Raw genomic sequence first — 20,571 nt, 5'->3', positions numbered from 1 at the left:
CACCCCCCTTCCCTTTGTGCCTCCTCCCTGGGAACCGGTGAGTTATCGGGGTGCTGCCCCCGTCATTGTTCTGGAGCACCAGGTCCAGAGTTGGGTGCGTTCTGCGCCGGCATGCTGATCTGAGGGTTCTGCTGAGCCCTCAGTATGTCACCCATATCCCGCGCCATGTTTTGAACCTGGCGCTCTAACTGGGAAACCCGCTCAGGCTGATACGGGGCCCTGTTTTCTCCCCTGGGCTGATCCCGGGAAGGGTAGCTATCCCTCCTCTGGTAATACCCCGGGTTGGGAAGATTTGGGTACCCCTCCACCCTTGGCCTCCCCTCTCCCGGATTCAGTGGTCTGGGCTCAGGGAATTGGGGAAAGAAGGATGGATGGTTTTGGGGCTGAAAGTCGGGTGGATATCTGGGGAAAAAGTTCTGCCCAGGGTTTGGTAAATTTCTGCCCTCCTGTGGGAAGTTTGGAGGGAAGTTCCCTGGGTTAGGTGCTTGTCTGGATCCCCCTCCTTGGGCTGGAGGAGTCCACACATAACCCAGGATGGGTCTGTTACCTTTGTAGCGAGGACTTACATAGTCAGGAGAGCGAGGGACCCCATTTGTGGGGCTGCCTCCCTGGCTCCCTGTCTGTGACTGGCCCGAGGACCTTCTGGGCCTAGCATTATTAGGTGCAGGTAGGTTTTTAGGCCCCCCCATCTCCAGATCCAAAACGGGGGTGACCTTTACCTCTGCCACCTTGACAGCAGCAGGGGTGCTGTTGGCTTTGGGGTTTTTCTGGGCATTGCTTTTATTTTCTATGGGCTTCTGCACCTCATAGATCCGGGTAGCCTGTTCAATGACCCAGTCTAAAGATCTTTTCTCATGAAAATCTCTCACGAGCTGGGTCATTATATATTTGGGCAAGGCATGGAAAAATGTATTGACAAACTCTCTACTATCTGTGCGCACCCTTCTGGTGGTTTGCGCAAACGCACGCTTTAACTCCTGCACAAATTCTCGTGGGGCCTGATCCTCCCCACATTGCAAATTGTAGGCCGCCTTGCGAGCCTCTTGAGGATTTCTGTGAACAGAAAAATGTTTCAGGATGGCCGCCTTATATGTGGACCATCTTAAATGATTTTGGTCCTCCAGCCCCGCAAAGAAACTGGAGTATTCCGGGGAGAATGTCCACTTTACATATTGAATACAGCTTTGGCTGTCCTTCAAATGGAAAGTCTCCATCATTTGTTCAAACAACTCTAAGTGCTCCCAAACAGAATACTTAGCGTTCTTATGGTAAGGCGTGATGACGCTCCTGATCGCCTTAATCTGCTTGAAGGGGTCCTTAAGCAAGGCCCTTTTTGCCTTATTGGCCTTTTTGGTTCGGGTAACCCTTGTCCATTCTTCCTCGGACTCAGAGGCACTGCTCCCAGAGGTTCCCGTCTGTTCTTCCAGGTTTTCCCGGATTCTGCGAGCCTGGGAATGGCTGGCAGACTGTGGGGACCTGGTCTCCTGTGTCCTGCGCAGTTCAGAGGAGTCTTCAGATTCCTCCTTGCTGCCAGGATTTGATGGGTACCCCCTCCACTGACCTAACTGGGCAGAGGTTTTCAGGATGCCCTTAATGGGCCTACTCTCCTGGGGTTCCCCACTGAACTGTATTGTACTTGGGTGCCCATACCCGGATGCCCACCCCTCCATTCCTGAGTGGTACTGGCCTATGAGCCCCATACTCTTAGCTGGATAGTAATCTGCCATCCCTGTGGCCCTGTGCTCATGTGCGCCAGGGGACATGGGGGTGGTAGAGTCCAGGGACTGGGGAAGATGAAGGCCCCTGGTGTTAGGGCTCCTGCGGTTATGGTCAGGAGTCTCTCTTTCCCAGCGGACCTCATCTCTATCCGCCCCTGCTCCCTGTTGCAATGCAAGAGCCTGCATTTGTGCTTTCAGTTCCTCTGTTAAGGCCTTACTCGACTCTATCAGTTTCTCCTGCATCGCTACCTGTTGCTGGAGCCTATCATTGTGTTGACAGAGGGCCTCATTCTCCCTCTGTGCTTCCTGGTTGGTCCTGGAGAACTGGGCCAGTCTTTGCTGCAGGAGGTTTACCTCCTGGGCAATGTCCCTATTGGCCTGCTCCTTTCTTGCTAGAGCATCTTCCACCCTTCTGGTGTGCTCTACCAAGTTCTGGTTTTCTTTTTGGAGATCACCCAGCCCCTGGTGGGCCAGGTGATTTTCTTCCATTTTTCTTTTTAAATGGCAGACTTCCTGGCCTAAGGCGTCTCTTTCCTGACTAAGAGCCTGCATTTGTGCCGCCAGGTCGTCCCTTTGCCTTTGGAAGGCACCAGCTTTCTGGCGCTCCTGATCAAACTCTGCCTGGGTATCCAGGTCTTTCAGAATCAGTTTATTGCTCTCCTCCTTCACTCTATCTAGGTGGCCTTGCAGGGTGACTACCTGCTCAGCACATGCCCTATTGAAGTCTAGCTGTTGCTCCAGCTTTTTCTGGCTTTGCAGTAGGGAGTCCAAACCTTCTTGGTGTTCCTTCTGCAAGGCCAGAAATCTGGTATCCTGTTCTGACTTTTCCTTTTGCAGCACATCCATATCCTCCTTTATTTTAGTGATGTACTGTCTGGTCTCATTTTCTGACTCCTGGCTTCTGTGCAGCCTTTGCTCAGAAGAGTCCAGATCAGATTGGGCCTTCTCTAACGCCATCTGTTGCCTTTTTGCCAGATCATGGCCTTCAGCACATTTATTCTGTATGGCTCCCATGTATAAATATAAATATGCCGCTATCCTAACAATCTTGTCGTGCTCATCTTTGGCCTTAGGAGCCATATATAGTTCACTCAGGGCCACGTGTAATGGACCCTGATCTCTATATATATCTGACCCTGTTTCCGTGACCTGTTGCATGATGGCCTGCAACCAGACTGTTTGGTCCTGGTGAGTCCACTCACCTCTCACAAATAACTTATGTAAGAAGTGCTCTCTGGCTATTTTCATATCTACCAAGGTCGTCATTCTAGAGATTGGTCTCTGTCCTGACTTACAGAAGTTAGTATTTTAGTTTTGCAGAACAGAACTTTTCTTGGAGTGTCCCTTTTGAGGAATGCTTCACAGCGTAATGCAGCGTGGTGATCCGACTGGATGTATGTATCCCGTCAGTTAGCACACTGTATTAAGCTGCACAAGTGGTATTCTAACCCAGAATCCCGGATACGAGCCCCCACTTTGTAAGAGGATTCAATTCAGCACTACAGCCCAGTTAACGCCTAGTCTAGAATACTGAATGAAAACCCTTATTGATATATCTTTAGGTCCAGTTCATGCGTTCTGGATGACTACCCTTGTATCACACCCCTCTCTTGGAATCCCCCTGACCCCACTGAGCCAAGAAGTAGTTCTGTTTTGCAAGTTTAAAAGGTTTATTTGATAAATTAAAATATAGATATCACACTTTATAATAAATTAATAATTGAATATCACACTTAATCTGATATGGTAAATATTAACAACGGAGAATCTGGCACTAGCACACTTCTTTATAATTACTAAGGAGTTGAGATGAAATGGATAAGGAAGCACACTGGTAATTAGGAACAAAAGTATAATGTGGTAGAGGATGCTTTATGTAAGCTCAGGTGGATGCAATATTCAATGAACGCAGTACAGAAAATACTCAATATGATTTCAACCAAACAATGTAATCACTTTTCTCTGGCAATCCACTCCCCCCCTCTTTATGCAATGCAAGGGAATGGGAGGAAAGCACGCAGTTCTCAAAAATGCAATCAATGTAATCAGTTCACCCCAGCAAGCTTAGACAACAGAAAACAGATAGGAGTTTTGAAAACACAAGCCCAAATGCTTTGATATGTGCTAGCAATGGATGAGAAATATGCTAAGCGCTTTTAATTCCCTTACAGAGGTTCAGGGTGAGTGGTATCTAGTTAATATTAGTCCAGGCTCACACTAGCAATGATGCAGGGATAGTTAGCAGGTCAAACGAATTTCTGGCAAATGGGAGGCAAGCAGCAGCAGTTTTTACATGTGAAGAAATTGCAAATCGCGGTAAAATTCGCGGATGCGTGTTTCGCGATTGCGGTAAAACTATAAGGGGTAGGAATGCGGTTCTAGGTTCGTAGGAAAGCCACGATTCTAACCTTTCAGATGAAAGTTATTGCAAGTCTCTAGCACAAACGGTTGCGGAGATATGAGCGATTAAATAAAGGTCGTTTTTCAGATTTGAAATTTTAAAGTTTCAAAAAGACAAGTGCAGCTTTTTGCAGCTAGAATGACAGGTGACAGCTAGGAGGCAGTTCTACTTAGGTTAAATAGATTGAATTAGATGAATTTAAACTAAGAGATGTGTTCTGAGTTTTGCTAAGTACTCACAAGAGATTTTGAACCGGAAAGCGGCTTTGTCACGATCTGGTCAACAGTCTGGTCAGGTCTTTCCGGGTTCTGCTCACAGCGCCTGGTCTGGTCTCTGCTAGGCACAGCACTGCTTTCTCTCTAGTCTGGTCTCAGCTGGGCACAGCACTGCTTTCTCTCTGGTCTGGATAGATTGAAGTCTCTAGTTTGGCTTTCTGGAGTTTGATGGAGGTAAGTATGGATTTTTCCGGCAGAGCTTTCAGCGGCAGATGAAAAATGAATGTCCCTATCTGTCCTGTCTGTCTGCTTTTATGTGTTTAGAATGTGGGTGTGTTCTAGCATCACTGACCCTACCTCTCTCTCAGCTTCTAATTGGTCAAACTTCCATTTCTTACTTGATTGGGGGAATGAAATGAAGTGTCATCATGATGAGGTCTGTTTATGATACAGAGAACCCACCCCTGTCAACTTTACACACAATCTATATCTGACCTAAAAACATATTTGCACAGGTACACATTTGTTTAAAATTACATATACATGGTGTGGCTGAATTTAGCCATGTCTATGTCCAAATCTGCTCATTCTCGGAGCTTGCATTCAAAGAGTGTACATAATTGACTTTTTAACTGCTTTTCCAATTTCCGACATGGACCCAACTTTACATACATGTGTGCAGGGGGTAGGGACATTAACTGATGAAGTTTCAGATTTTTATCATGCACACATTTAGAGTAATATCCACTTTTCCGCTAAAACCCCCCTGAACATACCACCGGTTCCTACCACGTCTTAAACTGTGGGCAGAAAAATCACAAGAATTAGGGTATCATTTATAAAATTTTCACATGTCCGCTCTATGAATTATCCCCCTTTTTATAAAACCATATCCTTGCTGCAGGGGTGTGTCTTTTCAGGTCACATGGTACAGAAACCAGTCTTTCCAGTTTCTGCCAAGCCAGCTTGCTTCTCACAGGCAGTGCTCCTCCCAGCTTCTCCAGGAGGAAGCCACTTTTTACGACGTCTGTAATAAAAAACCTTTGCCTGAGTGGAGAGGGCTTTGTTCACTCTCTGGCAGAACACAGGAAATTCAATTATCAGATAGATGGCATATCCTTAGCCTGGGCAGCAAAAGGAAGGTTGGCCTGGGAACACAGTGGTGACTCAAGTTTCACTGCTGATGGGTAGTTGCTAGGCAAAATCAAGTTCCTTAAGCCAGACCTTCAGCTAACTTTTTGTTGCTTTTAAAATAACTTGTAATTTTACACATGCAGCTAGAATGCTGATTGTAAGTGCAAAACTATGACATTTCAACAGTTACAAAGGCATGTGACACCAAACATAGGTCACTCATTTAATTTAACATTTTCGATTTTGGTGGTTTTAAATCCAGTTGTAGTTAGGCTTAAGCTGCTGACTCCATAGCATTTTTGTTATAAGCATTGTTTTTGGGCTCTTCATTTCCCAGATTTTGTAGGCACACAAAACTCCATTCTGCCAAATGTCTGCTGGTGTTCAGTGAATATTTTGCACATGTTGCAAGGTTTGAAATAGGCATTTTGCTTGCCTTCAGAAAAACACACAGAGTGGTTTTAAAACGCCGGCTTTTGGATAGTGGTGAGAACTGGTACTGCACCCATTTTTGGGATTTAAGAAATGAATTCCCCACAATTCTAGGTTGCATTTGGCAATCAGCATTGCCATTCCCAATGGTTTCAGACTACTGTGCGGGTAGTCCAATGGTGGTTTTAAAGCGCTTTGAAGCTAACCGGCGCTACTGTTTTTCCTTTGGCAACCCATTTCCCTCATGGCAACCCGGCCTTTCATTCTCGCACTGGTGGGTGGCAAGTGAGGCAACCATTTTGGTGGGCGCACAAACTGCGCAGCTTTCCTGGATTTCGGCGCACATGTGGGTTTTCCGCCATCTTGAATTTCCTAAGCCCACAGCACCAAATGTTGTAGCAGGATAGCTTAAACGTGGGTCAGGACACCCAACAATATACATGCGTTCATTTATGGGCCATTAGTTCTTGCCTTGTGTACATTCTTTTTTAGAGTTGACATAGATATAGTCAAATAACTATTTTGCTACTTGATGGGTTACTATAGCTACATATCCCTGAAAAAGTAGATGGAGCCCCTGATGTAGACGGGGGCATGTCACCATTCAGTCAAAAGAGATTGGTTGTATCGCAAAAAACAAACAAACACTGTGGAAAAATATTGAAAGAAAACGATTTTTTAAGGAAAACTGGTCTTTCAGTTTTTTATTTATCGTGTCTTGTTCATCTGTAAAAAGTAGGTTATTTATATATTTGTGTTTGTAGATGCTTAATGAAGTAGGTTAACTAATATACTTACAACCTTGCACTTTATGTACTGACTCAATTAAATTTCCGCTTTTTTGTTCATATTTGATTAAATGCAGTCTTTCTTTGGTTTATGATCAATTATCAAATAAATGTCATGCAAAAATGAGTTTGCTATAACCATCTGATCCCCTTGTCATCCAAAATGGGTATAAAATGATATAAATATGCATTAAAAAATAAATGTTATAAGGCACGCATTTCGGATATAGCTTTGTTGTTGGTGTTTTGCTCCAATTCCTTCAGGGTTCTAGGGATGCACCTACCTTTTGGAATGTGAGCCTCCCACTATCCAACATCACAGAGTTGGTACTTTCATTTCATGGTGCCAAATTGTGCACAAAGTTAGACATTACGCGCATCTATCCGAAAGTGAATCTACATGGCGAATCCAAAGAAGGCTTACCACTCTCTCCACTCCCTCAGGGGTGCAGCACTACCCCTTCATGCCCTTTGCTAGTCGTCCACAGTTCCTGCTTTCCAGAGAGACATGACAATAATGTTGAAGGGATTCAAGGCGGGGAAAACTTCCAAGGCCACATAGAAATGCACAGGACTGATGAGAAAGACCACAAAAAGGCACTGTTGGAAGTGCTCCACAGATTCAAAGGATTTGGTTTCCAGCCCAAATTCTCACAGTGTTGACTGGACTGCCTACAATGCTCTGTTACTGCACCAGGAGACCAGCCTAAAGTGAGTTTGGTGAAATGAATACAAGGTGTGTCAGAAACACAAGACAAAGAGCTGCTTAGATGTCCCCACAGGGTACTGTTATGCTCACCTGATATCCCTGGGGGCGGCTGGAACGCTCTGAGATCTGGAACCCTGGATGCATAGTTGCAAAGTGCTGAATAATGACCTTGCAATTACAGAATGGAGGATTTGTGATAACTGTCTCTAATGGGTGAATCTCCCACCTCCCTCTGACTGATTCCCTTCCTATTGGGTTATTTTCTCACCTTAGTTATTTGTAAGGTGAGCTATCTGTTCTGTGTTTCTTGTGCAGGGGCGCTTGACGTTTGCTGGCGAGCTGCCTGAGTTGATTCACTGGTGCAGTATGCCTACCTTGGGCCCAGGCCTGCTGTGACCCCGAATCTGCTGGTAGGCAGGTAGGTTTGTTAATTGTAAGTCTTTGTTCTGTTTATGGTGGGAATTCGTTAATGTCTTTATCTCCTTCTTTTCAGGTGCGAAAGTCTTGATGTTGGCGTGCCGGATGGAGAGGCACGTTTCTAGGTAAGAGAAAGCGCAAAGCGCAGCGCCTTTATTGTCTTTTAAAGCTAACCTGTCTTTTCTTCTTCTTCCCCTCACAGGCCGCTGTGGTGCTGCGAGTGGATGAGAGCACGATGAAAAACAGGCCCCCGGAATCCGTTAAGGTAAGTACAGCGCTGTGTGGTTGTTTGATATTGAAAGCAAACCTGAAAATGTCTCTTTTCTTTTGCAGATGTTGCTGTGGTGCTCCAGATGGAAGCGTGGCATAGCGCGATGGAATTCAGGTAAGACTATTGGAATTCGCTGTTTTGGAAGCACGCTTCCTAATATTGTTTTTCCCTTTATCGTTATTGCAGGTCGCAATGTTCGAACAGCAGCCGTGGTAGCGATTCGCCGGAAGTCCTTAAACTAGTACTCACAGGTGAGTGATGTTTCTTCTTCTTTCGGTTTCCACAGATTGCAGCCCAGTTGAGATGCTGAGTGCTGGATGGTGTTTTCTCAGGTAAAACAGAATAATCTTGTTCTTGTTCTTGTAGGATTACAGGAAGATGCTGAAGATCAGGAGCTGGACACGGTGAGCATCACGCTGCTGGCTGCAGAATAACACGATGTGTGTTCTGCAGTCAGGGTGTGGTTTATATAGCCCAGGTAAAGTAGTACCAGGGAAAGTAGTAACAGGCCTGCCACACCCAAAACACTAGACCGCATGGCTTGGTTCTTAGAACTAGACTGTGTGGGTGCATCCATGTTGGATGTAAAGGCCCAGGACTGGATCCAGGAGCCCTTTTGCAGTGGTTTTAAGGTCCTCAGGGTTCTGGTCAGAGCCTGCCTGTGGCACAACCTGTGCCCCCTCACAGTGGTCATGACAGGTACAGGTGAATACTAAACAACATTCACAAGGGATTTGTGGGCCTAAACAAAATGCCTGAGAGTCGGAAAGAGCATCTTTTATTTGAGAAAAACAGTGGTGAGGAGTTATCAGAAGAATCAAGACCCACATCACTGAGCCTCTGCCCATTAAATACAGATCTGAAAATAGTCATTGCTCTCAATGCCAGTTCCTACAGTATGGGTGACAGCGGTGCTGATGCAGAAAACAAGAAAATTAGCACAGTAGCATTTGCATCGAAAGCGTCCCCTGAGATTAAATAACACAACTCAGAAGTTGGGGCGTGTGAAATGCTCGCATGCACAGGGCCATTGTCCTACTTCCTGTCATAGCTTTCGACAGGAAGTGCAGGGTATGGACTGATCACAAGCCTTTATTGAACATTCTGGGGCCTAGGAGCACTGGACACCAAAACTGATGAACCGATGAGAGCAGCCTAAAAAATGCAGGTAAAAATACAAGCTGATTGTCTTTTACGCCATATCCCTTCAAAATATGGAGTCGGAAAACAATGTGGCTGAAAACAATGCATTTTTTTAATTCAATCTCGCCAGTGTTTAATCGAAAAATAGAAGGGCTGTGGGGTTAGGGTATTAAATCAAGAAATCAAGTGAGGGGGCGTTAGGGTAATGGGGGGGTCTCCCCACGCATTTTCACCCCAAAAAAGGCAACAATCGATTAAAATAAATTTGGTGTTTTCTGCCACATTGTTTTTTTTCCCTCGCTATTTCAACATAGAACCTTTACGCCTACCAAATTTATGAGTCAAAAGCACAAATGTACCTGCAATAAGGGAGTGTTGTGGGCTTAATTAGGGTTGAGTGCACGTACACGGGAGAAACAGTAATAACTGACAAAGGGAGAGAGGATGCCCTAGCAGATAAAACACAAGGTAGAGTGAAGAGATATGTGGAAGGTGATTGGCCAGATGAAAGAAACCTTTCATCTGATTGGCAGAGCTGCAGGCAAGTTGTCTTGGCACTGCACTACAAAAGGGAGTGACTCTGTTAGAAGTGTGGTGGTCATATTGACCACAGGTGTCTGGCCCAACCTGCTTGCTTTTTCCCAGGAGGATAGCTCAGCGGCAGCGTGCTTGACTTGTATTCAAGACGACACGGAGCAACACGGGTTCGATCCCTGGGTCCGGCGCTTAGAATCCTCTGGGTTATAAATAACCTATCATATCATATTTTTTTGACATTAAGGGCACGCAGGCTGAACAAAATTGGCTTCCTCAGAAGATCACAGGAAGAGAAAAGAAACCAACCGCTAGGCCAGGCCTATTACACATCGTCGAGTGGAAAACCAAAGGCCTTGAGCAAAGTCTGAGTCAACTTTATAGGCTGCATGGAACAGATGAAAAGACGATGCAGTAGTCGTCGTGGGCTACAAGCCCAAGTGAAAAGAGATACCATTTATGGAAGAAATCTCCATTGCAACAATCATTGCATTCTTCACTGAGGTTTCCCAGGGGAATGGTAAATGTCCCAACCATAGCTGCACTGACATTGGTGCGTGATGCACCACAGGAGAAATTAAAGCGTTTCTAGAGGAGAGCAGGATCACCCACTTCAGAAAAGCTGCATACCACTCTCAGTGAAATGGCCAGGTCGAGAGAGCCACAGATTTATGGAAGGCCTCATTCAGGGTATGCCGAAGGCTGGGCCTCCGCCGAAGAAGTGGAAAAGGCCAGTGAAGCATTCAGATTAACACATAACTTTGTAATAGGAGGTATCCAATCCTTCCTACCTGATGACCTTTTTTGAGAATTCCAGATTAGGGTCCATAAGACGCAAGGGGCCTCATTACAACCTCGGCGGTAGCCATGCCCCTATTGGCGGCATGGCTGCAGCCGAAATCGCGCCCGGGTCCTCAGAATGAGGAATTACCGGGCCATTCTGAGTTCGGAAGGCCCGGTAATTCCTCCCTCCAAGGACCCGGACCCGGTCCTTCCCCATTCCCATTTCAGCCCCCATAGGGCTGAATGGGAATGGGAGAGGGAGCAAACAATGGGCCATTACGAGTTGGCCCGGTGTTTGCTCCCTCTTCCCCTCATGGGACCCGGTAAGCACGCCTGGTTTGACCAGGCTTTGCTTCCTGGGTCCCACGAGGGGACCTCGTAATGAGGCGGTACGGGGTAAATGGCGCCGGCACCTTTTACGGTGCCGTTTACCCCGTACCGCCAGGGTCGTAATGAGGCCCAAGGCCTTAAAAGGAGTATCATGCTGCCTAGAAATCTGCATCACACCACACATTCCAGGAAAGAGATTGTATGTAAATAAGAATGCCCCTTAAAGACAGACACATGATGTTTCCATACAGTGCTTGCATCCCGATTAAATAATCAAAGACAATTCCTTAAGGGTGACAGACGTGTGTGTGGACATCCCAAAGGACTCCGATCTAGAAACCCGAGGTGACCCAGCGGAAGAGTAGACGCCATAAATGGAGAGCTGCATGAACCCCAATGGGAAGGAAAACCAGTGGAACAGAGTGAGAATAATCCTGAGAAGCCACAAAACTCTTATACAAGAGAAGGTCCCAGCAGATTGGAGGACTCAGCTATGAACTGAACTGCCCACTGAACATGTAAATGTTCCTTTCTAATCAAAAGGGAGGACCACCTCCCCAAAGGTAAGACATCCAGCCTCTATAGATGTTATGTTATGTTGATTTATACCGTGCACTGCTACCACCCAAGGGCAGTCTCCAGTCGCTCCCCATTAACTGCAGAGACTGAAGTCCTGAAGCTCTGGAAATCGAAATAGAGCCATGGGTGGATGCTGTGCCCCTGCAAGCTAATTAGGAGACAGTGCAGTTCCAGCGGAGGTTACGGGGGTATGGTGATATTAGAGATGCCTATAATGAGTGGTAGATCATTCATTGCAAAAACTGACTTTATACGGGGGTGAAAGCGGGTTGTATCCTGGCCTGTCAGTCTTCCCTTCACTTTTTTTCCCTATCCTTTCCTCCTGTGTCCTTCCCTTATAGCAATAACTGCAGTGAGGGAAGTTTATTTAATTGATCGAATGTTTTTATATTTTAAGCAGATTTGCAATTTGTGTTACTGTTCCTATGGAATGTTACTCCTTTTCCTTGAATAAATAAAAGGACCGAAAAGGAAATTGTAGTTTGTGAATAAAGTCAAATTGCTTAACTCACTCAGCTCTCCATGTATTTTATTGGTGGCTCTCATACAGGGGGTACAGGGGGAAGGCATGACTATGGAGCGAAGGAGTTGGCGATACAAGTGGAAAGGCAGGGATATAGGGGAAGGTCAGCCGATACAGGAAAGTGAGCAAGCGGACATGGAGGCGGATGGGTAGAGATACAGAAGGTGGAACAGACGAGATACAGTGTGGAAGTGGGGGGAAAACAGTGGGCATGACTAAAAGGTGGAGCTTAGAGGAGCAGGGCAGTCAAAAGGAGGGTTTGGGAATTCTGGGGGAGGAGCTCAGGATGCAGAGAGTATGATAGGGGAGTGGAGAGACAGGAGCATAGAGAGAAGAAGACAAGACGACATGGGATTACAGACTGGAATAGAATGTGGAGCAGAGGGCGAGAGTAAGGAAATGCAGAGTATCAAGTGTCAGAGCAGGAATCTGGGACTGTGACTCCCTGACTGACCGTGTGTTGCAGGCCTCCAGCCCAGGGATGTTTAGTCTGGATAGAGTGGAGTGTGTCACCTGCTCAGTGCATGGACTGCCACGCCAGCATGCACAGCATTATGAAGTTGGAGGGCCTCCTGCCATAGGTGTTGCATTCACCCTCTGTGAGGAAAATTGCAGTTAATGGTCAGATGACACTGAAGGACTCCTTGGAGCAACTGGTCACATTTAGAGAGCCCAGTGGATTTGCCCCACGTGTTTTGAAGTTATTTTGTTACCACTAGCAAGGGGGTATTTAGAGTGTCCTTGGTAACAGTTACCAAAAATGTGAGCCACATGGGCATAAACAGAAAAGCTATTTCAAGGTTTTTTTTCACCCACGTGGGATTGTCACATGATGAAATTAAAAGATAGCAGACAAGAACAGCCCCGTTATCCCTACACAAAGTATTTTTTCAGGGAATGATAGCTGACATGCAAGAATTGAGTAAAGCGCTGTTTACTGCTCTATGTGGAATAGTGGCACATAGTATGCAGATGCGCCACATAGTGTGCAGATGTGGTATACAGTGTGCAGATGTGACACAGAGTGGAGATGTGGTATACAGTGTGCAGATGTGACACAGAGTGGAGATGTGGTATACAGTGTGCAGATGTAACACAGAGTGGAGATGTGGTATACAGTGTGCAGATGTAACAGAGTGGAGATGTGGTATACAGTGTGCAGATGTGACACAGAGTGGAGATGTGGTATACAGTGTGCAGATGTAACACAGAGTGGAGATGTGGTATACAGTGTGCAGATGTGACACAGAGTGGAGATGTGGTATACAGTGTGCAGATGTAACACAGAGTGGAGATGTGGTATACAGTGTGCAGATGTGACACAGAGTGGAGATGTGGTATACAGTGTGCAGATGTAACACAGAGTGGAGATGTGGTATACAGTGTGCAGATGTAACACAGAGTGGAGATGTGGTATACAGTCTGCAGATGTGACACATAGAGTGGAGATTATATTTCAGTGTCTCAGACTGAGCAGTAGTGAGCTCTCCCTAAGAGTTAGCTGGGGCATCTTAGCGTGGTGGAGGAGGGCCGGCAGGCAACGCCGGGAAGTGCATTTTTGGCAGTACCAGCTGAGGCACTTGGTGGAAACAGCGTCTCTAGACTCAGACTCATATATGGCCACTGAGAGGGGAAGGACTTGGAGGGCACACCTAGAACAAAGTAATGACGGGAAGACACCACTCGTAGACAAGTACAGAGAATTTAGTAAAATTCAAACATGACCAAGTGGATGGACAAGGTTCTGGAGAAAGACCCATGCTGTATCCTGAGGTTCCTATAAGCATGGGGACATTGGTCTTCCGAGATGGGCTTGCCTTTGCCTCAATGATTCAACATGCTTTTTTAATATGGGTGTTGAGGCCATTTTTAACCCAAGCCAAGGTGTAACAACTTCTATAGGGGCTCTAGCTTTGGTAAATGTTTGATGGGTGAAGACTCTGAGTGCCCCTGAACCAGATGGATAATCATGTCCTCTTCCCTCACATTACTAGAGTGCAGAGAAGTGTGGCCTCCTGGCTGGAGAAACAGTTTATAGCTAGCTAGGCTCTTTGTACTTGGCAAAAGGCAGACATTTTTTTCACACAGGTCAATACAGCACATTCCTTCTTAGCAGTGGAGTAACTTTACTGAAATTGTTGAAGGTGATATGACATCTGAAGGAAAGAGGCGGAGTAGAGGAAGGGTGGAGTGTGTCTGTGGAGGATAAAATGTAACCACTAGACAACACAAGTCCCTTGCCGACGCTATGTTATAACTTTCATAAGACTGGCATAAAAGGCACACCCCAGTCTTATGAAACTTAAAGCAATGCTGTGCCTTTAGAGTTCCATTCTAATGACATGCCAAACACGCCCTGTTTAGCTGAATGTAAATAGAAATTCAACTATAAAGGACACGGCATGTTTGCTGGAGGTTTGTAAACTTTCATAAGAGTGGTGTGTCTTTTAAATTCAGTTCTAAAGGCACGCCAGTCTTATGAAAGTTATAACACCACAGTGTGTCTTTAGATTTCACGGTGCTGACAGCAGTTAAATACAACGGTGCTCCTTCTCCCTAAAAGAAGTCCTACAAACATGCTAGAGGAGTGTCATTTTTAATTATTGTGCCACGGCATTGTAGCAAATGAACACAGACATATTACAAACTAGATGTCTGCAGGATTTTTCAAAAAACAGCAAATTAAATTCTACATTTCACAATGACTTGTAACATTTTTGTAGGTGTAGGCAGAGTTTATACCTATACAGATATAGTTTACACCCATTAATTGATGATGCCAGTTCCTGAAAACGTTAGTGTCCAAATGTAGGCTGACAGTGTTCAGTTGCTTGAATGAATTACCAGATAACCTTCTCTAAAGAACTCCGGCGGTAGCCGTGCCGGTAAAAGCGGCAGGCTGCTGCTGGAGTTATGCTTTTTTTCCGGCGCCTGGCCATGGGGAATCACCGGGGCATTACAGCACTGACGGTCCCTGAAACCAGGCGCTGGAAAAAGTAACTCCCCATTCCCATGGAGTCCTATAGGACTCCATGGGAATGGGGAGGACGAGCTGCACTGGCACTGTGTGCAACAGTGAAGGTGCATCATCAAGGTCTGCGAGTGGGTGCCTTTCTGCCCGCCAGGTCAGACCTGACAGGCGGAAAGGCACTCACACGCAGAACTCGTACTCATAATGAGGCCCCTTGTCTAGATGACTTTGATGCACATGGCAAACAGCAACACTGTTCAAACGAGTTTGTGATATTGTGGAGCGCAGCCAGGCTTTTAGGCGCCGAAGTTAGTTTTCAAATCCAAATGCTCACTTCTAAAAATCCAAACAAAATTCTGAAATGCTCCTCCAACCTGAACTTTCAGTTGAAATGCATTGTAAAGGATGGAAAATTAGCACAGTCTGAGTAGAAGTGTGGTCAGGCAAAGAATTTCATAGGACTTGCCAGAGCCAACTCAAGAGTAGTTTTGCTTGGCTCTTGTAAAAATAAGTTGGCCCATTAGACAGCAAGGGTGTGTCCAATTATTGACTGGCCCATTTCACAAGTTGCATGTTACGTTTTCACAGATTGAGAGTGGCAGTCCGTGGCACACTTTGGTACTCAATTACAAACTGATGCAGAAAATGTCTTTTAGATATCATATCTTTGAATAAAGGTGGCTTAGCATGTGGCCTAACACAAGCAAGAACCATCAAACCCAATAGCAGAATAATAATGAATGCCCTTGAGAGCCTAATAGGACATTTGAAGTGGAAGATTGTGTGATTTCATGTTCACAATGCAGCTCCTGTGTCGAGCTAAGGTGCAGCTCCTGTGTCGAGCTAGGGTGAGAGTGACAGAGGATGATTTCATGTTCACAATGCAGCTCCTGTGTCGAGCTAAGGTGAGAGTGACAGAGGATGATTTCATGCTCACAATGCAGCTCCTGTGTCGAGCTAAGGTGAGAGTGTCGAGCTAAGGTGAGAGTGACAGAGGATGATTTCATGTTCACAATGCAGCTCCTGTGTCGAGCTAAGGTGAGAGTGACAGAGGATGATTTCATGCTCACAATGCAGCTCCTGTGTCGAGCTAAGGAGAGAGTGACAGAGGATGATTTCATGCTCACAATGCAGCTCCTGTGTCGAGCTAAGGTGAGAGTGACAGAGGATGATTTCATGCTCACAATGCAGTTCCTGTGTCGAGCTAAGGTGAGAGTGTCGAGCTAAGGTGAGAGTGACAGAGGATTATTTCATGATTTCATGTTCACAATGCAGCTCCTGTGTCGAGCTAAGGTGAGAGTGACAGAGGATGATTTCATGCTCACAATGCAGCTCCTGTGTCGAGCTAACGTGAGAGTGACAGAGGATGATTTCATGCTCACAATGCAGCTCCTGTGTCGAGCTAAGGTGAGAGTGACAGAGGATGATTTCATGCTCACAGTGCAGCTCCTGTGTCGAGCTAAGGAGAGAGGGACAGAGGATGATTTCATGCTCACAGTGCAGCTCCTGTGTCGAGCTAAGGTGAGAGTGACAGAGGATGATTTCATGCTCACAGTGCAGCTCCTGTGTCGAGCTAAGGTGAGAGTGACAGATGATGATTTCATGCTCACAATCAGCTCCTGTGTCGAGCTAAGGTGAGAGTGACAGAGGATGATTTCATGCTCACAATGCAGTTCCTGTGTCGAGCTAAGGTGAGAGTGTCGAGCTAAGGTGAGAGTGACAGAGGATGATTTCATGCTCACAATGCAGCTCCTGTGTCGAGCTAAGGTGAGAGTGACAGAGGATGATTTCATGCTCACAATGCAGCTCCTGTGTCGAGCTAAAGTGAGAGTGACAGAGGATGATTTCATGCTCACAATGCAGCTCATGTGTCGAGCTAAGGTGAGAGTGACAGAGGAGGTGCGCTACTTAGCCCTCCCACTGAAGCATGCACAGAGCAGGCTACAGTTTAGGGCAGGCCTTATCTCAGTTAGCTCAGCTCCTGTCTTACCTATGTCTCTTCTGTCCTGATTTTTTTTTTTTAAGAATAAGGAAGTTCTTCAAAGTGCACAAAGTGGTGTCCGAAGTATTGCTGCAAGCACTAGTTCTGTCCTCCTCTCACACACACATTTTCACACCTTTAAAAAAAAGCGTACCTGTGTTTCCAGGGCCGGTGCCTAGATTCTCCATCTTTCTTGGCATGCTGTCCCAATCGAGTCCCACTACGCGCACGCTCCATGCAGACAGAAACCAGGAAGCTCTGTAGCAGAGCTTGGTGGTTCCTTACCTATATCCGGTGACATATGCTCCACGACAAGTGGGCAGCTGCAGTGGTCCCGACCAGCCAGTCCAGCACCCTGGTTTTTGACTTTAGTCGGGCCAGGCACAGTGAGGGCTGAGGCACGGGGCCCCAACATGCCAGCGCCACACAGTGGGCTCGGACTGTGCAAGCCTAGGCACTGGGCCTGGGTGGGGGGCCGTGGCGGCCCCTGCTTTAAATTGAGAGGGATAAATTGGTCTACAACCAAAGTTGTGGGGGACAAACAGCCTTGCCCCCCCTAATATTACACTCATACTTCTTGGTAGACTTGAGTGGGAGGTTGCCTTGAAAATGTTTGATGATTTTAATTCTTGACATGTTCATATGGTAAAGGGCTAAAGGTTTGACTATGCTGTTGATGGCTTCGGATGGAAACAGAAGATGGGCAATGTTGAAGAGTTCCATCTAGATGGACCCTATTGGCTAGGGTGGCGCGTCATAGTTATCTATCAGGTTATGCATTTCAAAAGGAAAAGCTAGGAATGTAGGATTTCCTTTCCTGCCCTTCCATCCTCAAACACCCTCCTTGGCCTGCCTGGAGTAGGGTGGGTGGGGTGAATCAGAGATCGTTTTATGTCTAGCTAGAGAGCTTTAGAAAGCTGTAAAGATCACAAGAGTCATTCGTCAGAGACGGTATGGACAGATTTTTCTTCATTGGGGTATAATAAGTTGTTCAGCTGGAGGAAGTGGTGCAAGGTCACATGACACCCTGCTCCACCTAGAAGACAACTTTTGCGAGCTTTTGTTTCTCTTCTCTTGCCACACTTTGCACCTGTCTTACTCTTCTCTATTCATCACGTAATTATTAGATCCCAGAGTATCTGTCACCTGGGTAGCAGAATGGAGGGGAAGCCAAAGACTAGAGTTTCTTCTCTTTCGCCCTTTTAGGGCCAGGAATTCAAACAATCAGGCACCCTCCTGCTCATTAACATATACTGAGTAGTGCTTCATGCTGCAGACACTGGTTATCTCATCACCATATACACCAATGATGCTGTCTTCATAACAGAACTAGTTCCCCTCCACCACATACATCCTTGATGTTCTCATCCACAGAGGGCACAGCATACAACGCATCCGCTACCCATGAAAGACAAAAAGATAGACATAGCTGTCATTCACAAGACAAATTGGACCTGCACTCTCCAGGAATGGTCAGCATTTAACTCCTTCAAACTCCTCACCTGCCACTCACCCCTCACATAAACAGAGTGCTGCCCTCCTTCTGGTGTACACCAAAGACCCTGGCATCCAGACCTGGCTCTCCGCAATGAACCCAGAGGGCTTCACACCCGAGCTGACCATCTGGGCCATTCCCTTGGTGTCGACATCAACAGGCACCTCTCCTTCAAGGAGCACATTGCAAGGATAACACAAATGGCTTGGTACCAACTATCCCTCCTTTGGAAAATCAAGCCCTTCATTGTCCCAGCCTTTGTCCTCTCCCACCTGCATGGCAGCAATGCCCTCCTAGAAGGCCTTACCGGGACTGCCCTGGCAACCCCTGAGATGTGCCGTACATGCTGCAGCACATCTCAGATGACTTTGTGAATTCAACCCAATCATCCAGACCCTCTGCACTGGCTGCTGCTGAAAAGCCTGAATCATGTTCAAATCCCGCTGCATCATCTACTCCGGCCAAGATTCAGCACCAGGAATCCCACCAGGCAGGTTATCGATGAAGCCCTTCTCATCATGGATAAAGGTGAATCCTCCCTACTCGTTCTGTTGAACCGGTCCACTGGGTCAGTGCCATAGACTACAATGCATTTCTCAATATGCTCACCATTCAGATGGAGTTCATCGTCTAAGTTCTAGGATGATTTGCCTCCTACCTCGTAGACATGCACAAGCTCATAACACATTGGCATCAGCACCACCTTGTAACATGTGAAGTGCCCCAGGGATCCATCCTACACCGAGTCATTTTACACCACTACATTAACTCACTCGGAAACACCTCACTCAATGTGACATCCAGTTCCACCAATATGTCAATGGCATCCAACTCTACATCCAGGTCAATTCAGTCAATGATATCCATCAACTGAAACGCTGCCTCACTCGTTCAGGCACCCTCCTCTACCAATCATACTACTCAGAATTGGATGATGAAAATGAAACTTGATGGCATCTCTCCTCAGCTCACGTCCAGTCAACATTGACTGCAATCTTTCCTTTAAGTTCTAGTTATTAAAGAAAACACAGGCAGTCTGGTACCAGCTCGCTCTCTTTCGCAAGCTCAGGCCACTCACTCCTGTCAGAGACTTCAGAACTGCTGTCCAAGCTATGGTCCTTCCCCACGTGAATGGGTCACATTTCTCATTGCTGGAGTCCTGACCTCCTCCCTGACTCCACTGAGAGCTATCCAGCACACCACAACCCAGCTCGTCACAGAACTGGAGGAGTATGGCCCATCCACCAAACCCTCATAGCTACACCGATTACCCCTTTAAGCTACATCGCATTCAAAAACAGCCGGAATCCCATACAAGGCGATAGCAAATACATTGCCATCCTACCTGGCTGAAAAACTCAACACTTATACAGGCCTTCACAGCACGCCAGCCGACCTGAGAGATTCAAGAATCGAAAGAACCAGAAACAAGGCCTTCTCTTGCTACATAGCTCAGCTGGACTCTGGAATAACATACCAACACCCGTCTGTTCAGCAATTCATGAAGGAAGGAAAAACCATACTATTCACTGCCTGGCAGGAATTCTACACCCTACTCAGCTCCCCATGTCTCCCTTTCCTATAGGCTCCCCCTGTTTTGGATGCTCTCTGTGGCTTACAGTTGGATTTACCCTACAAATCCCTTACATACATATGTACAAGAAAATAATATATTTTGCATACATACTTCCCTCCTGAATCCAGACTTTATGGTTGAACTAAAGGACTCAAGCAGCACATACTGGAAGCAGGCACCAACAACAGAGGCGGGCTACAGGACCCTGCAATTTGACCCTCCCGTCTGCTATGCCATGCTTCTCGTGTGTTTCGGACAGAGCAGTACTTACCCAGGGAGATCTTCTCTCCAGAGTCCGCGGGCAGCAGAAAGACCAGCAGGCTCATGGTGGACAGAAGAACGCAGGGGATGAGCAGGTTCAGGGCATAATACAGGGTCCTCCGTCGCATGGTTACGTAGAAGGTTACGTCGGGATACGGCTCCTTGCAGCAGTCATAAAAGATTTCGTGACGTATGCCCGGAACCCCTAGAATGAGGGGAAACAATGAGGAGTGAGCAATTCCATTATGGCAAAATTGACAATCACCCTCTCTGGCTTGCCCTAATAATGTGAGTCAACAAATATCTGGAG

The 20,571-nt window shown here is 46.5% G+C and overlaps 1 protein-coding gene across 2 annotated transcripts in view; it reads right to left on the bottom strand.

The window, feature by feature from the left end:
• The window catches only part of LOC138580207 (neuronal acetylcholine receptor subunit alpha-7-like), a 233,929-nt gene that overhangs the window by 63,011 nt on the left and 150,347 nt on the right, over nucleotides 1-20,571 (bottom strand). For both annotated transcript variants that reach the window (XM_069650564.1, XM_069650570.1), the window contains one exon: nucleotides 20,272-20,466. In XM_069650564.1, the coding sequence (XP_069506665.1) occupies nucleotides 20,272-20,466 (195 nt within the window). The remainder of the gene's footprint in view (nucleotides 1-20,271; nucleotides 20,467-20,571) is intronic.

This window comes from Ambystoma mexicanum, chromosome 1p, assembly GCF_040938575.1.
Source record: "Ambystoma mexicanum isolate Mex_15411 chromosome 1p, UKY_AmexF1_1, whole genome shotgun sequence".
Classification (NCBI taxonomy): domain Eukaryota; kingdom Metazoa; phylum Chordata; class Amphibia; order Caudata; family Ambystomatidae; genus Ambystoma; species Ambystoma mexicanum.
The sequence above is the reverse complement of the archived record's forward strand: the minus strand, read 5'-3'. Positions and strand labels throughout refer to the sequence as shown.